Genomic DNA, 27,572 nt, shown 5'->3' on the forward strand with positions numbered 1-27,572 from the left:
GTGACGTAAAATAGGAGCTGGAACGCGGGAGGACAGAAGGCCTGGAAGCATAGACCCTAGGTTTGAAGGTGGCACTGTTACCTCTTGACATTTGAAGCTTCTGATTTGACAGACAGGTATTCAAGAAAAAAAAAAAAGAAGGTCTTTTTGGACACCTATCAAAAAAAGAAAAAATTGGAAAAAAATTAAAATCGGGGGTTCCAAACAGCGTTTACATACTTCAGAATATATGGTGACTCAGATAATTTGGAGTTTTGCAGAAAGCCAGCAGTTATTTGATTTCATAAGCTCCCTACAGGAGAGGCAGATTAAGATGGTCTAGAATTACACTCTCAAAAACTTTGTATTTGTCATTAGTACGCAAGCATGGGTTGGAAACTGGAAAGCAATGGATGATGTGATTACCATGATAATGTTCTTGTCAGAAGATTACAGCCTTCTGAGGAAAATGAAGGGTTGCAGGCCATTGATACAGCCTGCTAGGATTAATTTTGAGAGTTCTGAACATTGTGGTGGGAGCTGTGTAATGCCACACTTGCGTGCTCCATGTTAAATGAAGAAAAAACAAGACAACCCCCCCCCACCCCTGCATGCTCATCACGAAACTATCTGCACCAAAAGCAAAAAAGTGGGAGAGCACAGCGATCTAGACAGCTTTGTGTTTGATATGGTCATCTGTTAGAACGATGAATGTGGAGACGGTGCTGGAATTATCCTTAAGGGTGTCCCAGTAGAGCAACAACAGGGGCACCTGATTTAATGCCTCAAATAAGAAAGTGGCTGTGGCTCTTAGAAGACATTAGCCATGTTCATTTATGTTGCTTTTTTCGTTTGAGCAGCACTTAAAGCCAATTTTAGTACACGGCTTATGTTCTCAGATGACCCCAGGGTCATCAACGTCTACAGATCCAATATGACAAAATGAGCCACCCTTCCTGTCAACCGATACATAGTAATTTCAAAAGTATTTACCCGTTCAGTGAGCCATAAAAAGGAAAATTTGAAGTTAAAAGAAGACAAGCAGTGCCGAAGACCTCACTGAAGAAACAGGGGACTCGTGTTATTCCGTGCAATGCTGATCCTGATGAAAGAATTTGAACAGCCCAGCTGTGCAGCACTTGGTCTGTGCAGGGTGGGGAGTAGCCTGTTTGTATTGCTTTTGTACAACAGATGTGTGACTCTTGGTAGGCTGAGATTGACTCATTAAGGGTATGAGGATGACACTTTAAAAAAAGAAAGTAATCAAATGAGAAGTTAGTGAGTTCTTTGGCTTTAATCCTTTGTCAAATGTGCTGCTTGACTTAACTTCATGGGTGACATTTTCATATCAATGCTGTAAAATAATGCTGTAAAGCAATTCTGTAAAATCCATGAGTTTGGGACTGAGAAAGGAGTATTTTCAGGTCCTACAGCTCAGCACTGCTGCAGTGACTGAGAGACCTGCTGCATATTAAATCACTGAATAACAAGGTCATGTAACAGCAAATGAAACAAAGCTTAAATATTTCCCGTTCGACTGAGTAAACAAATTATTTTTTTTAATATCACCTTGACTATAGAACTCATGACGTCTAAAATAAGTGACAGTGGCTGACATTATATAATTGATTTACTGTAAAATGTGTTTTCAAAGATATTGTTGGAAGCTGTGACATCTGCACAATATATTCATGCTGGATGACAGCTTGTAGATTCATGAGCACTTCCTAAGTAAATATTCGGTGTCCAAATCTCACCTAATGCAGCTATTGTTTTAACTTCCTTCAACAGGATTTCAAATACATATTACAAATAAATTATTCTGTCTTAGAAAGAGATGGGTATTACTCTTTTTCAAGTGGTAGCATACTTTCCAATATATTCAGAAGGATAAGAACAAAACCTAATTGAAAACTTTCCTTTTTTCCACGGCGGGAAAGCGGACAGGTATCTCACCCAGACACAGAACTGACAGTCTCACTAACTTTAATCTGTCTGGATGTGCTGTTACATTGCTTTACTGCACATATTTCAGATGTTACAAGGCAGAACAGAATATCAAGGGAACGTACACCCTGCCAGCTACACAGGACAAAAGGCACAAACAAGCAGAAGAGATAAGGCCATGACAAGCCTAGCGAAGAATATTGGGTTTTGTTTTGCAAATTTCCTTCTTTTCCATTATGAACAGATTTTGTCAAGAAGTGTAAGAGTCACATTTTAAATAAATGTGTTTGCAAAAAAAGAGGGATTGTGCAGGGGCTGCTTATGAGATGTCTGCTTTCACACCACACACTTTTACTAGCTAGATATCAAAATACTGGAGCCAAAATTTGTCTGAGTGCCTCATTGTTTATTTTTTCTCAGACTGGCACAGGCAAGCAGATGAAAAGTCTTTCCAAGTAGGAGCAGAGAGAGTACTAAATGACAGTCAATCTTGGCACAGACTTTTGGAGTATATAATCAGCAAGGTTTCTAGAGCTGCTCGATTCATACAACGCAATAACACACAGTCTGTTTTCCTCTTTCAGCTTTTAATTATGACAGCTATTGACCTTCAAGTTTGTTCAAGTTCCTTGCAAGTGCCAACAAATTAATTAAAACTTCACAGGAATGTGACAGTCTCAGGAAAAAACAGAGTAGTAGGGCTGAAACTTCTCTTGCTATTTTAGAGAAAGTACATTTTAGAGGAAACAGAAAGCTTTTGGTCTTCTCTTCTTTCCTAAGAACTTAGTAAGTGCTTTTAAGGTACAGATTTGATACCACCGCTATGGTCTTTGCTTTACCTTTAAAAAGTCTTGCTTTTATGCAAAGAGTATATTAATATTGCTGTAAAAAGAATGAATACCCGAACCACAATCTCTTCCAGTTAGAGCCTCTGATTGAGGTAAGGATTGTTCAGCTTGCCAGAGAAATTATACATCCCATGATCACAGTCCTCCAAGGATGCACATGTATACATGTGGAAGATGATGAAGGAAGGTCATAGTAGCAGTCGCAGCACCCTGATCCAGCCTGACTTCTACCGATAAACTCGTTACCTCTTGGTATACATTAAAACCATACAGTGTGGGCAGCAGTAGCAAAGATATAAGAAACTTTAACAATAAAGGAATTCCTTACTGCCAAGAAGTAGCAAACAGTAAGATACGTATAAATTGAAGTTCATTTGAACATCTGTAACTGGTAGCTCACAAAGAAGAATTAAGGACTGCTACTACAACAGAAAGTTATCTTTTAAATTTTGCAATTAGTTGATTTGCTTTTTTAAAAAGAAATTCTGGAGAACAGTAGAGGCACCTAAGCTTAGAAATCCCCTGCACGGTCCAGCCTTGACCACTGGGGATATGCAGAGGTGTGAGGGGTCTTACCAAATGTTTTGGGCAAAGTTTCAAGTTCATCCTTTGGTTTCAAATATAAAAGGTAATTGTCTGAGAGGCCCAAGAACATCTCCAGCAAAATCGGGGAAGGCCAGAACTCACGGTACAGATGTTCCTATGGTTTTTAAAAACGTAGCACAACACACTGAAAGAGCAAAAGAGCAAAGCCTGCTTTATAAATCTTAATGAACGGCGAGAAAAAAGCCCTCTGCATGCCACCTTTCCATGGACTGAATCTGCTGTAGTTCCTGGAGGTAAAAGGCCACTGCAATTTTCCTGCACAGCTACATAAGTAATTTCCCATCCCTGCGCTCTTTGTGTTTTCGTTTCTTCTACACAAAACAAACGGTCAAAGCAAGGTGTGCTACGGCTCCGCTCTTCAGGGAGGTCTGAATGCAGAGCATCTTTGATCATGCGTGGTGAGTTCCAGCAGGCCGTTTGCTTGCCCCCTGCTCTGGAGTGATGCTCAGATATTGGCTTCTCTTTGGTGGTCCCTCCCTCCCTTCACTCCCAAACTAGAAATTGCATTTGTCTGCTACTGGTACTCGGTCGTGACAGCACCTACAGGATGCAGACCACAAGCTGAGCAAAACCACTCTTTTTAAAAGAAAAGCACCCAGGCTTCGCTTGTCACGCTTGCACACGTGAGCAAAGCAGAGCAAACCTACCTCCACCTACACGCAGTTGTCCTTGTAAGAACAGGAGGAGGTATATAGATGGATATCCAAAAAAAATGTAGTTGATTTCGGACCTCCTCTTTACTAAGGTGATTCTCAGCGTCTAAAATTGTCTTGTGACATGCAGTAATGAGTGCCACATGCTCTTTTCCACATTCTTGTCCTCATTGTGCATGCATTTTATGGCCTGTACACACAAAATTGTAATGAATTATAAAAGGGACAGCAATAGTTCTAAGACATGATGGTTTTTCATTTTAATGGCTAGTCCAGGGATTGTTCCAATCACTGTGAATCCCCTTAATAACACTGTTTATCACAGGAGCTAAATTTTAATTTCCTGTAAGGTAAAACGTTAGACTCATTTAAATTTGATCCAATTTGTGTATTTCTCACCTCCCCCCAGGCAGCAGGTGGAGGCTCCACAGGAGGGTAATATTTGGGGACATCCCAAGCCACTGCAGCCATGAACCACTTGAAATCTTTACATTTAAGGTGCTTGCGAAGTTCCTTCTGGGCAGAGATATCACCAGTTGAGAGATGTCTGTACTCAGGCCGTCGCTGGTAAATGTACTCTGCAAACTCATCCATCCATGTCTCTGCCACGCGCTTCAGGTTCTGTGCAGCAGAAAAAAGCAATCATTAATTCCTTCACGCTTTGCGTGAATGGTATTTCTAAAGGGAAGAATTAAACAACAAAAAAATCAGTAGTCCACACAGCTTTTAAGCTTAGCTGGTCTAATTTCTCAGTCTTAAAACACGGAAAAATACTGGTAAACATATGCTACCTTTATTACAGTGTTAAGCAAACATTACAGCGTATTAAGTACCCTGCTTTCCTCCTGACTGTGTAAGGTATGGTCTTCTGTCTGTTGAATATCTTATTTTCCTTCATATTCTTTATGCATCTTCACATGCGTGTTTAATTAATGATGGATGTTGAATAGAAAGTTTCTTTCAGCTGCTCACATTGGTACCTATGTTTTTTGCCTGTCAGTTCAGAACCTACCAATGGGCATGAATGGTTCAAATTATTCCTTCTGATGTATCGCACTTGGCATTTGAAAGGCATCTGAATTTTCAGCTCTCATCATACTGCTTAGTCACCCAGCAATTCCTAGCTAAATTTTAGGGTCAGGTCTTACACGCGCATGTGTGGGGATAAACAGCCACGAGCTCGCTCTGCCCCACCTCAGAGCTGGTTTTGCACTGCCTTTGGACTGGAAGCTTCGCTGTGTCAGCGAGCTAGTAAGTCTGTGCAAAAACATAGCACGTAACCCTGAAGTGGAGCTGACCTGAAGTGAAGCAGCTCACGGCACAGGTATGGCAACTTGCGGCTTTCTGCATTCATCCTATAGACATATCCAAGACTATTCCTGTTCCATGAAACCCAGTTCTGGCTTGCGTCCAGCAAAGTTCATTTTTGTTGGCATTTTACAGGAAACAGAATTACCTATTTTGTTGCATAAGAATTTATTCAAATGATAATGAATTAAATTAGCTGACTCAAATTGTAAAATAAATAATAAAAAAAGACTCGTACGGAAAATTCCTGAATAGACGAGGCCGAAGAGATATATTTTATTTTTATTTAGCATCATGGAGTCTAAATTGGCTAGGGGAAATTTTTTCTGTATTTTTGTTTGTTTTTAAAATTCCTCCTGCAACTTAATCCACACAAATTTATATGCAGATGTTGTAGTGGCGTACAGGCTTAGTCTGTTCTGCATTTCCACAGCTGCCCAATAACCTCTTACCCCACCAACAAAGCAACATCTCACTGGGTAAGATTGAGACACTAGGGTGTTCTGATTGCTTTGTTTGTAAAAACAAGATCATCAAGTTTTGTAATATTCTTTTTATAGAACACTAACTGCAAAACGCTGAGATTCGCTCTGTAATAAGCTGGAGGACAATATACATCTGATTATCATCAACATAAGGTAATGTTTTTTCTCAGAGCATTCTCTGCATCTAAGTAAGCCTGATTCGTACTCTGATTTGCTTTCAAGATTAATTTGAAAATTCCTTTCCTCAATTTTATTAATCCACACAAACTAAATGTCTCTGAACTAATAAGGCTTATCTGAATACAAAGACAGCAAGATATAGAAAAAAACAAAGTACTTTCAGCTGACACTGCAAGATAAGTTTCTATGTTCTTTCTCTCTGTGAAGCAGATATGTTAAAACCTGCAGGGATAAAGCAAGTAAAATTAAAGCAGTATAAGAAATCACAACACTTATATCCCTATGAAAAGATGGCTCCTGTCCCACACAAGGTTGATTTTTGTTGTAATTTCGTGAAAACCTAAGTTACTTTACAAGAAATCAGAATTCAAGAATACAGGAACTGTGTAGGACGAAGAAAACTAGAACAAATTAAAGAACAACATCTAAATGACAACACCACATTTCTGTCGGAAACCCTGTAAGACAGAATTCTCCTAAAAAGTAAAAATACTATGTGATGAGACTTTGTAAGTGAGGCCAAAATATGATTAAGCACATTAAACTAAGAAGCCAAAATCGTGAAAACAGGCATGATCTTTCTAGCATATTTTCCGTTTGTAAATGCTGTACACCTCATTTACCATAATGCAAATAAAGTTTAAGACTATTCTAGAAAATATCATACTGTTTCTTGTAACCACTTTGTCCAATAGTGTTATTTTCATATTTCAAGACCATACTGTTAAAAAGAACCATACAGTAAAGGTACATTAAAAATACTCTAGTAGGAAAGAAAAATTTTCAACTCTGCTGGAGTTTCCTCTTTAGTTATTTGGCTAAGTTAAAAGAACTGCATTCTACTTGAGATAATTATCACTGAACAAACCAGGAGACCAACAGAAATCTTGGTATTATACCTGGTCACTAGCTCAAAATTCTTATTCACCAGTCAAAACCTTTGTTTTCCAGTGAGTGCTTTGTCACTGGGTTTTGTGTGTGTGTGTAAACCCGTATGAGGCAGCCCTTTGAATTTCAATAGGGTCCCTTTTAAAACTCTGGACTCTTGATTTGCTAACTCTAAATCTCCAGACTGTTTATGAACATGACTGCAAGGAACTCTGTGTCCTGGAGCAGTGGGAATGTCTTTCTGAAGTTGCCACTTACCAGGAAGCGAGCACTTGGCATCCAAACACTTTAGTTTTAAAGAGGTTTGTTGACTTAGTTAGCATGGGTTTCTTACACCTTGTTATCACTATGCAAGCTCAGTAACCACCACACTTCCTTTTAACGTAAACCTGTACAGACTAGTAGTAAAACTTCAAATTACAGTTAATCCCCATTCTTGAACTGAATACAATCAGGTAAAGCTGCTGTCCAGAAAGCTAGTCTGGTGCAACCTCGCACAATAAAGGCAAACATCATTTACATTCCTCTTCAGAACATGCTAACTCAGCGTGTTCCGGGAGCAAAAATACAGGCTGTCCAAGATGAGATGAGTGAGCTCTTGTAAGCTGAAGATCCCTGTTCTGTGGCTGTCTAACAGCATGAAAAGTTGCCCTATGTCAAGAACCTCCTAGGAACATAACTCTTCTCTGCAAATTATGTCAGTGAGCTGCTGGTCTTTTACTCACCTTATCACAACGGAAAGGTAGAGCTGCACAACCAAAATGAGAGCGCTCACCTCTGAATGCTTTAAGGCCTACCAAGCAAGCGACTTACTGTGAAGTCAGTCCTTTATGAGTCTCACTGACTTGCCCTTTCCACCACCTGGGTGAATGCCTGACGTGGTGGAGGAAGGAGGACGGTCGCTTCTTCCCTGCCTGAGTCTTGAGTAAGGCCAGCCACAGTCTGAGCCTCCCAACCCATTAAACCTCTCTAGTGGGAATGGTTACGAATAGCTACCAAATCTTGACGCAGTCTAGCTGTAAAATAGGTGCTAAGCAGTTCAACTTTGTCAGGACTTTACCATGTGTATGTATACTGCTGCAGAATTTACAGGTCCAAGGAGGTTAAGAGCCTACCAGATCAGGTGGCGTTTTGTGAATGTCTTATAGCATCACTTAAGCATGTCAGTCTCACAGTGAAGTTAATCTACAAAAAATGTAGAAGAAACAAAATAAGAGTTAGGTTTGAATCCTCTTGATTTCTGTCTGTTACTCTTTGCACAATCTTCTAAAGAAAACTCCTTTAAATGCCAGTTTCTCAAATAGCATCAAATAGCTTTATCAGTAAGAAGAAACAGTTATGGGATATCTTTGTTGTAGATCACACTTGTTTGGATTCTTTTCTTCAGTCTGAACACCTCGTCTAAATGCATAAGGAAAGGAAAAATGAAACGTCTTTCTACAGCTGGAAACTGCCGTAGCTTTGCTTGGATGTCAAAATCATTGCAAGGTTACAGATGTCCAGATTGGTTATGCTGGTCTTGTAATAGAAAAAAAGAAAAAATAAAAATTAAATAGGATTAATTAAATGAAGACCTATTCCATATTAATCAGTTACATGAATCGACACACAACGTAAGGAAGTCACAGGGACTCTAGATAGACATCTGAGGAGTTTCTCCGGACCTATCCATGACAGACCAGTGATAATTTGTTCTCTCTCTTGTAATTTTCAGTGAAAAATTTCTCTATGAGAATAAATAAAGCCCAATAATATTTCAGTAGATGCATATTTCTATATGTAAGGTTGTGACAGCTGTCACCAGGAAGCTGTGAAATGCACACAAAAGTGATGGCAACCACAGTAAGACCGACTCATCAGCTGTCATCAGTTGCCCATGTACGCATTCTTGATACAGTTAAGCTTTGTGTCACTGTTACATTTTACTCACTGGTAAATCCTTTACCATCGGGGCTCACATTTGGACAGGTTTTCTTTAAGTTTGTATGAACTCACACATTTAAGACTGTGACTTTGTTTTGTATTTTCACTCAGCAATAGTCTACAAGAGGGTAAGTTACAATGTCACTGGTACCTGGACTTCAGTAAAAGAGTTTAAATCAACTTGACTAGAGAAAGACAGAGATAAATGAGGACTTCTCCCCTTGAAAAAAAAAAAAAAAATTCATGGACCATTTTGTCCCTTTCACTTTCTCCAGTGAGTGGGGAAGATACGTCTCCCTGATCAAATGACTGTTCCTTCTTTTTAAGTGTGTAAGGTCATCTGTCATTTTCAAGAGACATGATATTACTCAAATAAACCCAGTGAGAAGAAAGTAGATGCTGGCCATGAGAATGGAAAAGTGGAGTGAGGCAGGGACAAGCCAAAGGACAGATTCATAAATACTGCCTCTAAGCAAGGTCTAACTAGAGTGGTCCCTAATACGAGAGGGGTAGTTCCACGTTTCATGACTGTGGCTGGTGCGCTGGCTTGCAATGCCAGCACTGATAAGAGAGCTGGTGATTGATCAGAGAGCTGATCAGAGAGCTACCTGGCTGCCCGCTGTTCGCACCGCAAGCCGGCACGGCTCCACCCTCTAGTTGCATTTTTTCCAATTGACATTCTGGATGCAGCAGTTAAACTAATATAAAAATGTAATTTATGTTTTCAGTTTCTCCAGATGTTCTAAAGTAGATTTTTGTTATCCGGTGGCACTAAAGCAGCACCATGCTTTTATTATTTGTTTTATTTCACCTGCATAACCTGTTTTTTTCTGCTTTTGTGCCTATCTCGCTGTTTGCATGAAACCAACCCTGACCCCAATCCACAGACTTTACTTTTGTCAATATTAAACTACTACAGGAACATTTGGATCCTGTAATGAGTTCCTGTTGTCCTACATTTAATCTGAACATTTTTTCCAGGAAGCTGGACATCACCAGCTGGTGTAGTCTTATTTGCTGTGATAGTCATTTCTCTCATCAGCCAGGACATCAAAACCCACTTTCAATTACACCAATCAAATATAAATCACCACAGCACATTTGAGGTCTGACTGTATTTTAGTTGTGAAATGTAAGAGAGGATATGACTGTTTGTTTGCTAAAAATATCACAACAGTTTCTCCAACAACTGGCATATTAATCTCTTTTCCTTCCTAGTAAAATTCCAGTGGGGTTATTTTCACTCCACCTACATCATCTTCCTAATTCAAATGTGTTTTTTTGGGGTTTTTTTGTGAGGCACAGTGTTGTGGCTACTCTAAAATGGGTGCCCTGTTTACTTCTGGAAGCAGCTGTATTTCATTTGGCTGGAAATGATATAATATACAGTTTGTTTTATGTAAAATGCATTTTAAAAGCGCATTAGGATCCATCCAGCCACGACAACTATACTTCACGTTCCTCTGGAATACAGGTAGCACAATGTCACGATAAATCATCACGGAGGAGGAGAACCAAGTACGACTGGAGGAGCCCATCCGACAAGTACGGATTAATATGGCAGAGGCAGCAAGGTACAAAACTGCCGAGCGCTCACAAGGAGAGGAACGGTACCCTCGATTTCATGCAAAGGTCCTTCCATCAGTGTCGAACACAACCATGTCTCATTTCTGTGTATTTCTTCAGCGAAAGCACGATACAGCATGTCCTGGACATTAACTACAGCTTTGTGACGTTCAGGTCTCAGTATCTAAGCTGCCCACATCAGTTAAGTCTAAATGGGGGTTTCATCCCGCTCCGCTTCTTGCCGAACTCCCTTTTAACTTAGGCAGTGCTAGTCTTTGTCAATCTTTCCCCCTCCTGGGTATCTGATTTTGGTCCTTTACACTTTGTTTAAAACTGAACTTCATTCCAGCAATGGTTTGTATTTGTGTAAAAAACCCCAACCGAATAAAGAGATGTCTGCAGGCCTAAGAGAAACGCCTCTCCATGGAAGACAGTATGATAACTAGGTGACAAAGCTGCTGGTGTATATAAATAACTCTTGTGAGAGTTAGCACAGCTGCCAGAGAAGCAAGAGACTATTTATTCTCAGCCTCTAGCCCGCAAATACCTAACACTGGAATTCTGCAGACGTCGCCTGAAAACAGCCAGGATTTCATTCTCTCTATAAAGGTTTGCATCTCCACCGCCAAAAAATTTTAAAATCTACACGTTGTGAAAAAAGTGAAAAAAAGCCAGAGAACCATCCCATGACCAAAGGCTCAGTGGCTCGCTTGAGGCCGGCCAGCGGGGCAGGGACGGGCACGGTCCCGGCGAGGGTGCTGCCTGCCCCCAGCTCTGCGGCCGCGGCTCGCCGCGGGAAGCAGAGGGACCGTGTAACAACCCCTCCACCCATTTGTTGATTATTGCCACGCTCACTTGACAGACACATACTCTGTGGGCACGTATAGACACACAGCTCACCTCCGCAGCTAAGCCCGGGGAAGAGCTCAGGGGGTTGATTCCAAATACTTTTCTTCAGCCACGTAACTTGGGTTCCAGTGCCAGCCCATTGAACAAACCCTGGAAAGTAGTTGCCACCTCTTTTGACGCTGTTGTCTAGAAACATCTAGTTCTCCACCTTCTTTGTATTTTGGGTAGCTAAGCTGCCTGTCCTGTTGCATTTATTATCTTAAAAGCAAAACCTCTCTTCAGATCGGAGAAGATATAAAAAAACAGCATAAAAAATTACCTTGACTTTTTTGTATTCAAGGATTAGAAGACATCAATTTGAAGTTTTTCTTTGGTAAGGGCTCTGTTTGACATTCTGGTTTAATTAATTTTAATGATGAATTTATAAATCTGTTAAATGAAAAAGTATTAGAACGGAAACTTAAAACTTGTGTTGTATAATCATCATTATCATATATTATAACTATGCTGTTGCAAGAAGGTAACTGAAGGTTTCTAAATAATTTGCGTATTCTAAGCCGATGTTTAAGCTGTTTACTGTGACTGCTGAATCGTAACTGACTTTGTGCTACAGTCTTCGCTGCTCCAGAGGCGACGGCAAAAGCGCCAGCAGTGCTCCCTGAGCACCATGCCACGTCTATCAGTTTGCACTCCGGTCTTGAGGAAACAGAGCCATTACCTAACCGATTCGCCTTGTTTCTTTAACTTGCTTGGAAACTGAAAAGAAACTGTTCGTGGGCTGCTCTAGGGAAACGCCAAATGTTATTTGCAGCTGGGAAAAAAAAAAAAGAAGTCATAATATTAAAGGAAGGTCTGTCAAAAATGCAGATGTGGTCACAGCACCAGATGGTATCACTAGAGTAATTTTTTTTAAAGATCCCTTTCGAAGCCACACGAAAAGGGTGAGCGAACGGTTCAGGTGGGAATCTGAACCCACCTTTATCAGCTGAGTTCCCGAACCCAAACTTATGCAAGTTCCAATTCAGCGACTCTGTGTAACGAGGCAAATGTCATCGTGCTTGTGCCTGCTGGGCCAGAGGATCACCGTGCTCTGGGATCCCGCGTCCTGGTGTGCAGGGAGGAATTCAACTTAAGGTTAGGATTCACCACGCTGCTGGGTTAGCATCCAAACGAGAACTTCAGTGGGATTGCCCTTCCCTGCAGAAAGGCCTAATGCTCTAATGTTCTGTAGTTAATGCTAAAAGGCTGTGTAAAATACCTGCAAACGAAAAAAATTTCTGTAGATATGTTTTGAAACTCTGAGTTCATCTCTGCATAGCCTATGGAACGGTGAGCTTCTATTGATAAATTTATTATGGCTTTTATAGAATCATGAATAGAAAAAAAATCCCCCCCCCAACAGGAAACTAAAATAAATAATAAACTGGGATACACCCACGAGAAGTTGCTCATAATATTTTAAAGTCTAATTTCATAGGTAACTGGCTGAAAGAAAATGGCTTAGCTAGAATTGTTAAAAATGAAGCAACAGTCAAGAATAACACAAAGCAACTAAAATAATCCAGTAAAACAATTCAGAAGTTTTTAATAGGGCAACATCTTGCATAATTTAAGATCCGGGGATTCGCTCTCTCTGTATGTTTACCTAAAACTAACAGGCAAAACCGGTTATCAGTCACTGCAGTTTTGTGCAGAGGTTGCCAGGTTTGGAATGAATGAATAATTAAGTGGTACTTCCACATTATAATGTGGAATCTGTGTTGACATCTGCATGCCCATTAATCTTGCTTTATGTGCAATTACCTGTAAATTGGACACTGACTGCATTTGGCAAGCAGCAACATCTTAAGACATCTGCAGGCAAAAATATTCAGCTTTTTTATCTGCATCTGGTTGTCACAGTCTGTTTTATAAATTTACTACGCGTGTTTACAGCTTGCTTTACTTTTGTTCTGTACCACCAAACAGTTTTACTGACAGAGCATTTCGTATGTGGATGCTTTTCAATTTATGGGGTGTCAGCAAAAAATACGCATAGGCCTTGCAGTTCTTGAGTGACAGAGAAGAAGGTAAGAAACGTGATAAGAAGGACATAGAAAATTGATGTCGCGATACATACTATTGTGTGTGGGACACTAACGGTTACTTAGAGATGGGGAGGAGGAACAGAGTTTTTGACAAGTCTCTCATTTAATAAAGCATATGTGAACCTCACGCCAGGTCACAGCTCTTTAAAAAGATGGCCAGGCATTACGTAGCTGGCTGAAACTGTGTGTTGAAACTTGCTGCTAAAAGAGATAGACAGGTGAAATCCCAAGAGAAGGTAAAGTGCTCACATTAAGCATTATTTAAGGGCAAACATAGACTGAAACAGCTTGAAAGGAAACATATGGCATGATTTGGGCTATGCCTGAGTTTGTCTAGAAGTTCTGTCCGCTTCCTAACTCCAGCCTCCATGCCCCTTCTGCTGCTGCTGTGGGGTAGGATGGGAAAATCTGTCATTCTTTAATGCAGTATCTGCACAAGGGGATATTCTCCCTCGATTAATGAAGGGGCTCTTGCAATCATTTATACATCACAGTTGGGCTTCCTAGGGCTCATCCCTTTGTGAGCTGCAGCTCCAGCATCCTCCCTTACACAGCAAAAGGTAGAAAAGGACTTAGTAAAAACCTTTGTGGAAACCACTTAGTAGTGAAAAGCATTGCTTTTGGCAGCAGGGATAATACTTCCAGATATTATTGAGTGTGTCATTCGTTGTACCCTTGAACTAGAGCGAAGTTTTAGATAAAACAGTCACAAGGGGTAGACTATAATCTTTGGAGGATGTAATATAACATTTGATGGATAATGCACACAGAGCTGACATATCCAGACCACTTCCGTGCATACTTCCCTAGTATTATTTTGGCTAACAGCTCTATTTTGGGCAGGTTATTCAGATCCAGAAGTGGTCTGTATCAAAGGGATTGACACACTGAAGGTGAGTATGTCCTTACTTTTCCTTTTCTGGCTTGGATGAGAGAAAGAGAATATTTTCAGGCTTAAAAATACACACAATTTGATGGGTCAGGGACCAAACTCTCTTCCTTGGCTAGCTATTGAGACAGCAATATTTCGGTCTAGCATATTGTACTGGAAAGCAGCTGGGAACCTGAGAATTCAAAATTTTCTTTCAGTGATAAATATATGCCAGAAATTTACTTAAGCATCATGTTTTGGAACCCCCCAACATAGAAGAAACTATCCCATTTGAATGGGAAGGATAAGACTCACCCTGTCAGCACACGAGATCTTTTCCCACAAGATACAGGGCAGTCAGTCTGTGCATGGGCAGAGATTTCATTTTTATAACTGGGATTTTTTTTTTTTTAATATTTCACAAGTGATTTATGGAAATCGAGATAGAATAAATAGGATAGGGAGGCTGCAGGCTGTGGCTGCCTGATGGCTCTAGGTACTCACAGTGCCTCCATGAAAGCTAGTTAAGTGTTGAACTGTACAAGATGCTAACAGTCCAAATAGAAATTATTGCATTTTGCTCCTATAGGTAATGCACGAGACAGCATATTCTCTAACGAGATACTTTGTGCTGTAACGGAGAAAACAAAGAGGTTTGGATTTCTTATTTCAAGTGGCGTGTGATTTTTGCAGGGGTTACCATAAACGAAGCAGTTTATTTTGGCCAGTGCAAAAATCTGGATGGGGAAACCCTGATACTACATAGAGCTACGTTAAGGGAAGATTTTCATCTCACAATTTAGTCAATACAGTTTTTGTCACCACCACTAACACCACCACTAATCCCATTACTGTATCGTGTGTCTCGCTGTCTGCACAGATGCTCTTTTAAGGCAAATCTTTCTGTCCAGCCAGCTGCCAGGCAGGCAGCACAGGCAGCCTCCTTCCTCTGCTGCAATTACTACGGCAAGCCTTGTCCCGTGGTGCTGAAACCAAGAATATCTCCCCCTTAAAGCAAGAAATTTACCCTTTTATTCACACCACATTTTCATTATTAAGAGAAAATATGATTCATAAAATATTACCCTATGGCAATATGCAGATTTTAACATGAACGCCATTTCATTTAAAAAATCCTCTAAACCAGAAAAGATTACACTCAAGCATGAATAAATACTAGTATCTGCCTGGAAGCTACATCTGTGCCCTTTGTCTCCCATCTTTTGACATCCTGTGAACATCTCCAGAAAGTTACAGAACATTTTCTCTTGAGGAAAAAGCCCCTCGCGGATACGGATGTATTCAGTAGTCTTTTGAGAACTGCCTAGATTTCTTGTAATTTCTCACTCACACGGCTCCAAGCTGGCTGTATTCCACAACCAGGTTTTACACAATAATTAGGCAGTCACTCAAATCATTGTTACTGTGTTCTTTTGCCTCAGAAAACGTTCCTTGCGCAAGATTCTGCCTGTTCTGCTGACTGATAAGAAAATGTGCACTCAAATTGGTCCTGCTTGTAAAAACTATGACTGACAACACTCTGCAATTCGAGACTGTAAGCCTTAGGTTATTCCTAGGCTCTTTTGAATCAGCATGAAACGTGCTTCTGTGCCGAGACGTCCAACCTGTATTTTTAAGCTTCCACTTTATTCTTGGCAATCTTATCTCTGGAAGGCAGCGTAACTGCAGCAATTGCACATCTCATTTCAGAAAAATAAGGCAGCGCTCGTTTTCCATTTTAATGATTTACTGGAAACTAGTGCACAGGGAACGAAGAGACTGATGATGAACGAGAATGAAAACCAGCAAGACCCAATTACTCACCCGTGCCAGGCTGGTTCCAGAAGGGACTTTGTATGGGACGTACTTCCTGTAGATATGCCCAACTCGAGAGCACGGAACATCAAACATGCCACCTCCGCACATCCACACCTGCAAAGGAGACAGAAAGCAAATGAGAGAAGGATTCTTGAAGACAAACGGGGCAAACAAGGCATTTTATGTAACGGGTATGTGAAAACACCACATTGTTCTGTGCTGACCGCTGCCACAGCCACAGCGGTGGCCTTCTCTGCGTGCTGGTAGCTGGGATTAGGTACATGGCAGACTCCCCGACCCGGAACCGCACCGTGCAAAAGCAGAGTATGTTCAAAGTAAAATCATAAAACGTATTTAGGATACCTACCAATGGTCCTCCTGCAACACAACCAAGATATTATTCTGTCTGTTCGTCAAAACACACAGGACCAAAATGTCAAACGAAGGCTATGTGACTAAAGCAAGCCATCAGTCAGAAGTAAATTTTTTTTTCCAAAACACACGGCTTATATTTTGCTCTGACTAGCAAACACAGAGCTCAAATACTAGGATGCTCTTGATTTTGTAAAGAAAAAAGAAAAAAAATCAGTTTCCTTCTGATCAAATTTATGCAGGCAGAGAAGGAAGATTCTGCTGCTAAATTTCATCATTAATACCTTAATACTGAAACAGATGGAACCGTCTGGAGTACACAGGTTTGATGCTTCAGGTCTGAGCGACTAAAACTCATGTCAACGTTGATGGAAGCTGCAAGTACTTCCCAGCTCTAAAAATCAAGCTGTATCCTGATGGGCAGCAACTAAGGAATTCCTCACAATTCTTCACTTAGCATGACCTGGTTTTACCAAGTGTACATGAGAGCAAGGCTGTGTGCCATGTCAGAGGAACTACGGCCATTATGCCAGAAAGACCCGTGGGCGTGATTTTCTACGCTCTGGCATATAAATGCTAGCCACCAAACTCCAACATGGCTATTAGATGACTTACATAGCATACTGACAACATTCATTGCTTTTTTTGAAATCAGAAAGTTACTTGATGTTGCAAATCACAGAAATGGAGAACAGGAACAAAACCACCCTCCAAAATTCCCAAGCAGAACTGTTTAAGTATCCTAAAACCAACCACACATCAAGAGATTAAAATTAATTTAGTATGAAAATATTGATATTATAAAAAATATTTTCTGATCCTGGCAAAACAATTTTTTGTTGCTCACAAATATTCAAACAGAATGGCTGTTATTCCAGGTGAGGGACACTCGTGGCCTCAGCTTTCAGCCTTTTGACTGAACCCCCCCCCCAAAACCCAACCCCCTCCCACTCAATTTAAAAGAAAACCACATCAAAGCTCAGAAAGAGAGAAGGCTTGTCCTTTCTATGTCTTTTTATGTGGACATGCATAAAGATGCTTCATGAAACATCTTCGTGAATCTGGATGAGCATTTAGGTCAATCCATTACATATATGAAGGAATTTTATCTGTATTTGACGCACTCTGGAGTAAAAGGGCATGAAATAAGTTTGCGACTGAGGCCACAGCAGAGCAGAACAGACAACTGAAAGTTCCACTAGCAATTTCTGTACAGAAAGGAATTAATCCAGAAACCGATAGTCGCCGAATTAAAACAACAGTAACCAGACCCTTAAAAAAAGGTATGGGAAAATATGGCGTGATCACAAATATTTGACATTGTGCATGAAGCCTGCAGAGAACAATGTGCATTTCTGCACTTTTTTACCATACATTTTTCATTCTGTCTCTTTTGTCCTCCCCACCAAGCTGGCTGTAGCTATTGGCTTTTTGAAATCACAGGAAAACAAAATGATTAATTCCATTCATTTAAAACAATAGTGAAAATGGGCAAGAGTCTGGCCTCTCTTGCTGTGTTTGCCTGTTTGCGTGGGTATATCTGCTTGGACCTGGCAGTGTGGCTGTGAGCTCGGGACTAAATTTTAGCAGCCTGAACATGCAGATGCTAAACGCTGCAGTATGGGATAACTTGGTGCTTGAGTGTGACTTAAAGCCCTGGCTGAAGGTGGCACGCTGGAATTCAGCGCCTGAGGCTGACTGTGCTATTCGTACTTTGAACGGAGAAAACGGGGTTTAGAGCGAAGGCTTGAGTTGCTGCTTCTTACGGGCCATTTGGGAATTGGCCCTTACAGTCCCTCAGCTGACGCCTCGTAATGAAATGTTTGAGGATCTACACCACAATACGGGATAAAACTATGTACACTCGTGTAAATGGTTAAGGAAGGTTTGAAACCTTCGAAGGTGGGGTAAGGTGACATGCTTGGCTTTGTCCTGAAATTCCACGGACACCTGGGCGCTGCTACTTACCTCCTCCCAACACAGTTAACTCTCAACTACGGCACAGGAGCTCTGGGTATGTGCTTTGCTGCACGCTAGCGTCTCAGATGAGGGGACAAATTTTGCAGGGTAGTGGCACAGGGAACAGAGGCAGCTGTCCTGGGCATCTCTCTGCCGCACAGAAGCACGTATGTTGACCGAATCGAGAGTATTTCAGTACCTATTTCTGTTGTGAGGCTATCCCGTCTGGTCTCCTAGTGAGCACAGTCCTTCTTAGGGAGGAAATTTACTGGTGGGTTGGAAATGGAAACCCAAATGAATGCTTCTGCTCCATGCCATGTAGTCATGATCGTTATTTTCTTTTCAAAAACATTTTGTAAAATTTGCTTCTTAAAGAAAACCTTGAAATCCTCACCTGTTTAATCCCACGTCACCTAGTTCACTGGAAAACATGTTCATAATCATATTAAAAAATCCTAAAAACGATAGTGCTAGGGTAAGGTGGGTAACGCCATTGTTAAAAAAAAAAAGTTACGTTTCTACCAATACTTCATTTGAATGTTACATCACTTGTACCTTTTTTAGCGGGAACCTCCTCTCTGTGGCTGTGAGACAACAAACAACCCAGTGCACCCATGAAAATGCAGACTTATATTTGCTATTTGTTCTTATTTTTTAAATTAAGGTGTTCTTTCTAAGGCTAGACAAGCTATTACACTGATTAATCAAGGTTTCTTATCTTTTGAAGAGTGGACAGCACAGCAGTTTGACTCAGACAAAGGTTAGCTGCAGAACAAATTTAGAAGACAAGAAAGCAGGGAAAAAAAAAATATAAACCAGTATTACTTTAACTCCGACAACGAGAGCTGAAGTAGACATATATTGCATTTCCTCTATAGCAGTAGGATATCGGTAAAACAAATAGAAAAGGAATTAAAAAAACCCTGTCAAGATACGTTGAGGCAATAACAAGTGGGAGGAAATAACATTTTGTGTTAGGCTTATATTTGATAGATAAAAAACTTGAAAATGCGGCGCTGCACCTGAGGTGCGCTGTGCAGGGTGATTGAAATGAATCTTGGGCTGCCGTGAAGGACATTTAGCAGCTGTTCCTGTTTATCTTTTAGCTTCAGAATGATTTTAAAAGCATTTTTTATATTTTCCTGGGAAGATCAATTCTGCAACTTTGCCTTTAAAACGTGCATTTTTATGTCACCTGCGCTAAATGCAAGAAATTGGAGGAGGACTTCTGTGTTAAATATTACGAACCTCCAGTGTACCATGAAAGGAATTCAGGTGGTGTGGGACAGACGGTGAAACGGTATCACAACACCGATGCCTCTCTGTTTATCTAAGGAGCAAGCAACGGAACTCTCAGGATTGCTAATGTCTCCTCCTTACAAAAGCAATGAAACCGGTCTGCAGCTGAGATATAAAAACCAGAGACAAAGCCAAAACAATGCAATTTCAGCTTGGAAAGATCAAAAGAAGAGCAGCGTATGTGTCGACTATATACTATGTCACAATTTATCTCTATATAGCTCCTTCCAACAGAATGTTGCAAAACATTTTATAGGGACGGTGAAAGCAAACAGCAAGCATTAGTGCAAGCTTTAAAAGTGATTAAGCTGTGGTTATGTGGCTTTGTTCCTGACTGGAGCTTAGATGTCACAGATGCATTTTTTGGCTCTGTTCTACAGCTCTTGCGGGATTTTGGGTGAATCACCCTCTTTTCACATCACTTCTTTGTCTTTAAAATTGAACTCTGCTCGCTCTTGCGTTTTCCCCCTCCCCTGTCTTATCTAGTTTATGCTTGATCCAGCCCGGGGACTATCTGGAAAATGTAAACACTGTGCACACGAGAATGAGACTCCAATTCATATGCCACACTGTAATCATAATTACTGCAGTAAGAGACTCACGGTTTTTGAGCAGTGGAGGATGTGTTCCTGTGGAACAGGAACAGGAACATACAGCAAATTATGTAAAAGATTGAGGGGAGACTGAATGGATTTTGGATCAGGCTTCAAAACTAATGGAGAAATATACTGCTGCTGACAGTCAGTAACAAGACAGACAACAGCGAGAGACACCGAAATGGATGGAAAAAACAAACACACAGTAAACTGGTGGAAGAGGAATATAAAGTATGTCATGCAAAGCTGTCAGCGTGGTGCTCTGAGCATTGTGCAAGAGGGATGGACTACAAACAGCAGAAATGTATTACCACAATGGGGCTGAAAAAGTTGTAGAAAATAAGAACGTAAAAACTTAATGGGATTTTTCAGTCACCTTTCCTGAAATATAAGCCAAAAGAACAGATTTAGGAGTTGTAGAAAAGGAGGAAGAATAATACTTTCCTGTAAACCTTTCCATGTAGTGAGAATGTGCAAGAAAAATGCAAGAAAAAATGAAAAACAGGATCACTGACTGCAAATCTGTAAATGGTTTTGCTGTCTGAGAACTGCAAATCTGCAGTCAGTGGGTTCACAAACAGCAAAACCATTTACTTGTGGTGCAGTGGGATTTCCTGTCAGGGATATTAAAACCGTACCATGGAAACTGGGAACTGACGACTGTGGATATTTCAACAATACTCACCAGCACCTCTAAAATGTTGAGAAGAGTGGCAATGTTCCATGTTTGTCAGTTCTTCATATAGATGTCAACCAGACTGACAAGCCGTAATGCTCCCCCACTCCCTATCTCCTGCCAAGATTGCCAGCAGTAGAGGGAATTAATAATTGATGATAAAGAAAGGGATTAATGAACTTGGAGGTGTGTGTTGGAAAACAGGGGTGAAAAGAATCTGGAAGAGGTGTCGGCATGCATAAGGATAAAACAACTCTAGATACAGGTGACTACCTAGGGTAGCACGATTAACATTTTTGTTAAGGTATGATTTACGATGCCTAAGGAGCATCCAGCGTAAAGGATGTTCAGCAAACCCAGGAAATGAGTATCTTTCACTGCTCTGCATTTTGGAGATTATTACATAAACTGTGCCTTTCTAACAGGTTTAAATTTAGGATTTCCTAAATAGTGGCTTCCCTGGTTATTGAGACGCTCAGTCCCGGCGCTTTGCCAGCTTTCACAAGTCTAGCACACACTGAGCAGTATCGTCAGCAAGATATCATACATCTTTTTAATTGAAAAATTGATCCCGAGGTTACGCTGTCAAAAAATTAAAATGATGCACATTATTTCTTATGCAAAAATTAATCTAAGAAACTGCTTAATGAAGGGGTCATATTTTGAGACACGGGTTGAGGCTGCCTCACACCCATTGAATGTGCATGAGCGTGGTCTGATTTGGAACAGCAGCTAATCAGCAGGGCAGCCAGTGCTACGCTTGCTGCTAGCCTCTGCAGCAATGTTAGCAAGCAAGAAAAGAACAAAAGACAACTATCCTGTTTTTTGTAGTTGAGGAAATGAAGGTCAAGCAAATTTTTAAGCAGCGGCTTTTTTTTTTTTTTTTTTAACCTGTCTCTCTATGTTCCTGACAGCTCAGCACCTGGAATAGTCATGCCTAAAGTTTGAGGAAGTTTCCTTTCCTGCTATGGCACAATTCCAAATGTCACAGAAACATTATAAAGCGTACTGTATTTTGGAGAAACCTATTGAATTACACTGCAGTAAATTTAGCTTCACTGCAGACTCACTCTCTGTAGTATCTTTCTTTTTCCATCGAACACCCTTCCCCTCCCAGACACAAACAAATATTTTTGCTCACATCACCCACCTTCTGCCCCCATGCAATGGGATAATGCAACCTCCCCCCGCAAAAAGACTTTTGGTTAGGACCGTGCTCTGCACTGAAGCCTGGTGTCCGTCACCCCAGGGCACACCCCGGGAAACAGCCAGAGAGAGACGTCAAAATGGACACTTTCCCTCCAAGTTCCCAGCCTGAGGACCTCTCCTAAATCTGGTTCAACCTCTTCTTGTCGGGAACTGCTGCCTGACTCCTCAGGCAGCCACTTGCCCTGCTAATCTCATCTTTAATCTGTCCTTGAACTCTGTTTTAGCATCTTGAACTCATAAAGCAATACGGCTTTGCTATCATTAGTGACTCCTTTGAGCTTGCGTGATGGCCCTTGATCCAGCACCAGACTTCAGTGCACTGCGTGTCTGGGGTTTGCAAAGCACAGCAGAAGATTATAGCGAGCAGACCAGAAGAGTTGATTTTAAGTTCATGATGAAGCAGCTATAATTCCTTAAGTCAGAGGACTTCAGAAAAACTATTTTATTGAGTCTTGAGTAGCACAGGTTTAGCATCTTTCTTTTCTGAAAGATCCCGTTTTTTCTGGGTCTAAGCCCACACACTGCACTCATGGCTTCCCACCTGCTTTGTAGCAAACTCTCTTGTAACTTAAGTTGTGGAGGTGACTGTGGATGTTTCTGGTACAGTAATGCAGAGGCTTTTCATTGAGAAGACGTTTTTCCTTAATGGGATATTGATTGTCAAGCGGTGTTTTCCCCCCGGCGTGCAAATGTTTCTGTGGGGTGAAGTTTCATTCCAACATACAGGAAATTCTTCTCCAAATAACATTAGGCCAGAGAACATCAAACATTATTGTTTCTTAAACACGATTCCACATTTGCCACCAGTGAATTTGGACATATAAACATGGTATTTGACACACGCGTTTGTCAAAAATCTTCCTTAACATACCTGTAAGCTTATGCATCAAAACATTAGCGGTGCCAATTAGTGACACGTGCCACAGCGTGTCTATTCTATAGTGCCTGGACCTACTGTGAAAACGTTAAGCAGAAGGGTTACAGTAGTCTGTCCATCCACGGAGTTTAAAATCCATCACTGAGTAGAGGACCAGAAATGATGGGCGAACGCTCCTCACGCCAGATCACGCCAGCTCTGGTTCAAGACGAACCAGACACTACCTCATTTCAGGGACCACATGACAGCTCTCGCTCTGGCGTGCATCCCCTCATAGTTACATCACTGTGTTGGAATTAGCCACAAGAATCCCCAGGCTGACACTGGGAAGGTCATGCCATCAGCATGGTCTCTGTTTATAGTACCTAGAGTATTTACGTATTCACCGTCATATAGCAGCTTTTGTACAAATGAATCTCGAAGTTAAAAACAAGATGATATATGAAGAACATAAAAGGAACACTGTCTGTCACTGGAGTTAAAGATCAACCTGAAACAGTCCTCTAAATACGAACTTCCCACAATTACGTGATGTTTCAAATCAGCTGTTTTTTACAGCTTTTTAATGAAAACCAGTCATGTTTTTACAAAATACTTATGGAGTCAAAGAAGAAATCAGTGAGAACAGATAAATGTCTGGTGGTTAGAGATGTTCTTGAGGCAGGATTACTCCAAATAATTATTTGCCAAGCAAAATACCACTAACATAAAACATGGCATCAACACAGGGCACCCATCCTACAATGCTTCTACAGGCCATAGATGTGAACACTCCAAGGAAAGGTAAGATATAGTTTCAGACCCACTCAAGCAGCCAAGGAAGCTGAACCAGGCTGGTCATCTGGCTTTTTCATGTGCTTTGTGAATAACAGAGAGATGGCAAGTCCACCATCTTCCCAAGTTTTGTGAATAAAGCTGGTAAATTAAACTGTCTGGCTAACTTGTCCTCATTTAAATACGTTTTAAGATGACTGAATTTATAGCTGTAGTAGAAACTGTTGAAGCAGAAACCTTTCGCAAGCTGATGTTAATGACTCTGATATAATAAAAAACAATCCTATGTGTTTCTCCCTCCCGCCTCCAAGATTTTTCTCCCATTTTTTGTCATTCCAAAAAAACCAGCAGTCTCCTTTTCAAAACTTACATCTGTTAAATTCTTCCAATACAAAGTTTGGAATAGAATAAAATAGAATTCTTCCTATATGGCAATCATTTCTAAAGAGTATTTTTTTCTTCTTTCCACGCTAATAAGGAAGGACAGGGACACTAAGGTCAGCATATACTAGTGAGATGAATCAGGAGATGCTGAACTCATGAGGTTCAACAAGGCCAAGTGCAGGGTCCATCCAGGCAACCCCTGGGATCAATACAGTCTGGGGGAGAGCAGCCCTGCCGAGAAGGACTTGGGGGTACTGCTGGGTGAAAAGCTGGACATGAGCTGGCAACGTGCGCTCGCAGCCCAGAAGGCCAACTGTAACCTGGGCTGCACCAAAAGCAGCGTGGCCAGCAGGTTGAGGGAGGTGATTCTGCCCCTCTGCTCCGCTCTGGTGAGACCCCACCTGGAGTCCTGTGTCCAGCTCTGGAGCTGATCAGAGGGACGGAACACCTCTCCTGTGAGGACAGGCTGAGAGTTGGGGTTTTTCAGCCTGGAGAAGAGAAGGCTCCAGGGAGACCTTACTGCAGCCTTCCAGTACCTAAAGGGGGCTTATAAGAAAGATGGGGACAGACTTTTTAGCAGGGTCTGTTGCAATAGGACAAGGGGTAATGGTTTTAAACTAAAGAGGGTAGATATAGACTAGATCTAAGGAAGAAATTTTTCACAGTGAGTGTGGTGAAACACTGGCACAGGTTGCCCAGAGAGGTGGTGGATGCCCCATCCCTGGAAACATTCAAGGTCAGGTTGGATGGGGCTCTGAGCAACCTGATCTAGTTGAAGATGTCCCTGCTCATTGCAGGGGGGTTGGACTAGGTGTCCTTTAAAGGTCCCTTCCAACATAAACTATTCTGTGATTCTATGAAATGACTGAAATGAGACCCAGTGTGACACAGCTGCTTCCAAAAAAAGAAAAAAAAAAATCTATCACTTGAGCAAAACACACTGGGACAATGTAGTGTCTCAATTTCCAGTGCTGTTACCATGGTTTCTATACAAAGACTGGAGAGCATGACAAGTATATTCTTTGTGATGATGAATAAAAGGAATATTTCAACTAGGATAATAAAGTCTTGGGTGACCTGTCAGAGACCATTGTGACAGCCACTAGTGACTACACACATTTGCCTTTGAAACAACCTAAATGGACAGAAGGTAAATCAATACGTTCTAAATACACTGTCTAGCTATTGGGTTTCCCCTGCCTTCCTGTTTTATTTTGTTGGGGTATAAAAATGATTCAGAGAAACATGAGAGTAGCACAGTTAATACAAACCATTTTGCTGTTCTTGATAACTCCTGTAAAGACAGCCTGGCAGTCCAGTTTAGGGTCATGCTATATGTTTCGTTCAACAGCATGGCTTCAGCTCTATTGTTTTAATCACTGTTGAAACTCAGATGCAGCAAGATGTATGATATTAGTCATGGCTGACATACTAAATTTATTTACTGAGCTTTACACTGTCAGAGTTTGGAAGTAGGTTGGAAAGATCCTGAAGCTAAATGTGAATTCAAATTTCAGTTACAAACTTCATCCAAATATGCTTGACTCTATTCATCCGTGTCATGAAATTCTATCAAGTCATTCAAAATCTTTGCATATAGAGTTCTTATATCTTTGTGTATACTAGAACATAATAAACTCAATTTTCACAATTATACATGTTAGTCCTCATCAGACTAATGCAAATACTTATTTTACATGTGGAAAGTAACAAGACTTCAATTCTCACTCATTTCACTGAGCTGACTCCAGTGGAGCCTACCCCCAGAGGTGATTAAACTTGTTGGTCTGGGCAGAATCTTATGCAATTTTCTTTTTTTATGGATTAGTTCTCTCTTGGTTTATTGAGCTCAGCTCAACACTTGAGCATGAAGTGAATGCAGAGTCTGAGGGACGAGTGGAGAAGACTTGGAAAAAGGTAGAACTTAATTCTTTGATGGTGGTAAGCTACCACATTTTCAGAGGGAACTGCACTCACTGTGATTTTTGTATGGCTTCATGAGCATATGTTTATGTCATAATTCTCTGTGAAGTTAGCTGGAATTCCTAAAGAAAAAAAGTAGCATTGTACTAAATTGGAGCATATGTTTATGTTATAATTCTCTGTGAAGTTAGCTGGAATACCTAAAGAAAAAAAGTAGCATTGTACTAAATTAATTTTAATTAAAAGAGTAAAGCCAGTATGAATGAAAGCACCGTGATCACATGGTGCAAGCACCAAACAAGTAACAAAGTATCGTACAAGGTGATTTGATGACTTACCTTAAAGGAGATTTCATACTGCTCTCCTCCCCATATTTCTAATCCTGGATCATAGCCTCCCAGCTCCCAAAACCATTTCCGGTTAACAGCAAATAGACCTCCAGCCATTACAGGAGACCTAAAGGATGAATAAAGCAATACAAACAATAATGAAGATGTTTGGACCATATGTGTGTGTGTGTGTGTGTGTGTGAATGTAGGTGGTCTGGCTTCCACAATTGCAAAGCTATGTAAGGTGTAGACAAAGGGTACTGCAAACAAACAACATTTACCTTTATTCACCCCAAAATAGGCTCTAGATGAGAAAGAGACAATGTGATAGACATGCAGATAGTTATAAAGCATGGTAGACGGTCATGAACAAACTCCTTTTTTAAAAAAAATAAAAATTCTATTCATTACTAAATAAATCCATATAATAGAAAAAGAAAGGGAGTCTGGAAATCTGCCAAAGTATTTAATGTAGTCTTAGTACTCCATGTGAAGTAATTCAGTTTTGAAAGTTCAATTCGTTTCAGTCTCATAGGTACTGGCTAGAGAAAGGCAGAAAGGTGACAGCAGGTGGCTACAGGGCAGCTGTTGGGAGTTAAACATCTGCTTTTCCACAGCAGCATTTAAAACTTCTAAACTTTCTCTCATCGCGTTAATTTAACTCCTAGGCAAATCATTGGCCATGTTAGCCATGTTTCCATTTATGCCATGAATAAAAATGTGGAATTTACTCGAATTAACTCAGCCTTTTCCACAGACAATGCAGAAAACAAATGAAATGTTTAAAGTTAGTGTTAGGGATTATTAATGAAAAGTGCATTTTAAATATATAAGCAGGAATTTTGTACTGGAAAATAAGCGTGTGGGGTTTTTTTTTTTTTCCCACTACCACGAAGACCATGTTTCTAATGCAGTAAATACATTGAGACCTCTCAGGATTTAAATGTTGCTCACCGATTCCTTGAAATTGTGGTGGAAGGGGGATACAAAGGGATCTGGACTGAACAAGAAGGTGACAACAGGCTGAAGAAAGCCCAACCCAACTGTTCAATTCAATCAATGTAGGCGAACAGTGCATTGAGTTTTTCACTGTATAGTTGACTGATAAGTCAACATTACCTTATGAGTTTTTGAGCAAGAGGCTAGATGCAGCACGTTCCTGCTGA

The 27,572-nt window shown here is 40.7% G+C and overlaps 1 protein-coding gene across 1 annotated transcript in view; it reads right to left on the reverse strand.

Annotated features, from left to right (window-relative positions):
* The window catches only part of LOC104627455 (polypeptide N-acetylgalactosaminyltransferase-like 6), a gene marked incomplete at its 5' end in the record, with an annotated part of 69,059 nt that overhangs the window by 3,142 nt on the left and 38,345 nt on the right, over positions 1-27,572 (reverse strand). The window contains 3 exons of the mRNA XM_010295723.1: positions 4,433-4,654; positions 16,015-16,122; positions 26,416-26,533. Coding sequence (XP_010294025.1) covers positions 4,433-4,654; positions 16,015-16,122; positions 26,416-26,533 — 448 coding nt within the window. The remainder of the gene's footprint in view (positions 1-4,432; positions 4,655-16,014; positions 16,123-26,415; positions 26,534-27,572) is intronic.

This window comes from Phaethon lepturus, unplaced genomic scaffold (assembly GCF_000687285.1).
Source record: "Phaethon lepturus isolate BGI_N335 unplaced genomic scaffold, ASM68728v1 scaffold2201, whole genome shotgun sequence".
In the NCBI taxonomy this organism is placed as follows: Eukaryota; Metazoa; Chordata; class Aves; order Phaethontiformes; family Phaethontidae; genus Phaethon; species Phaethon lepturus.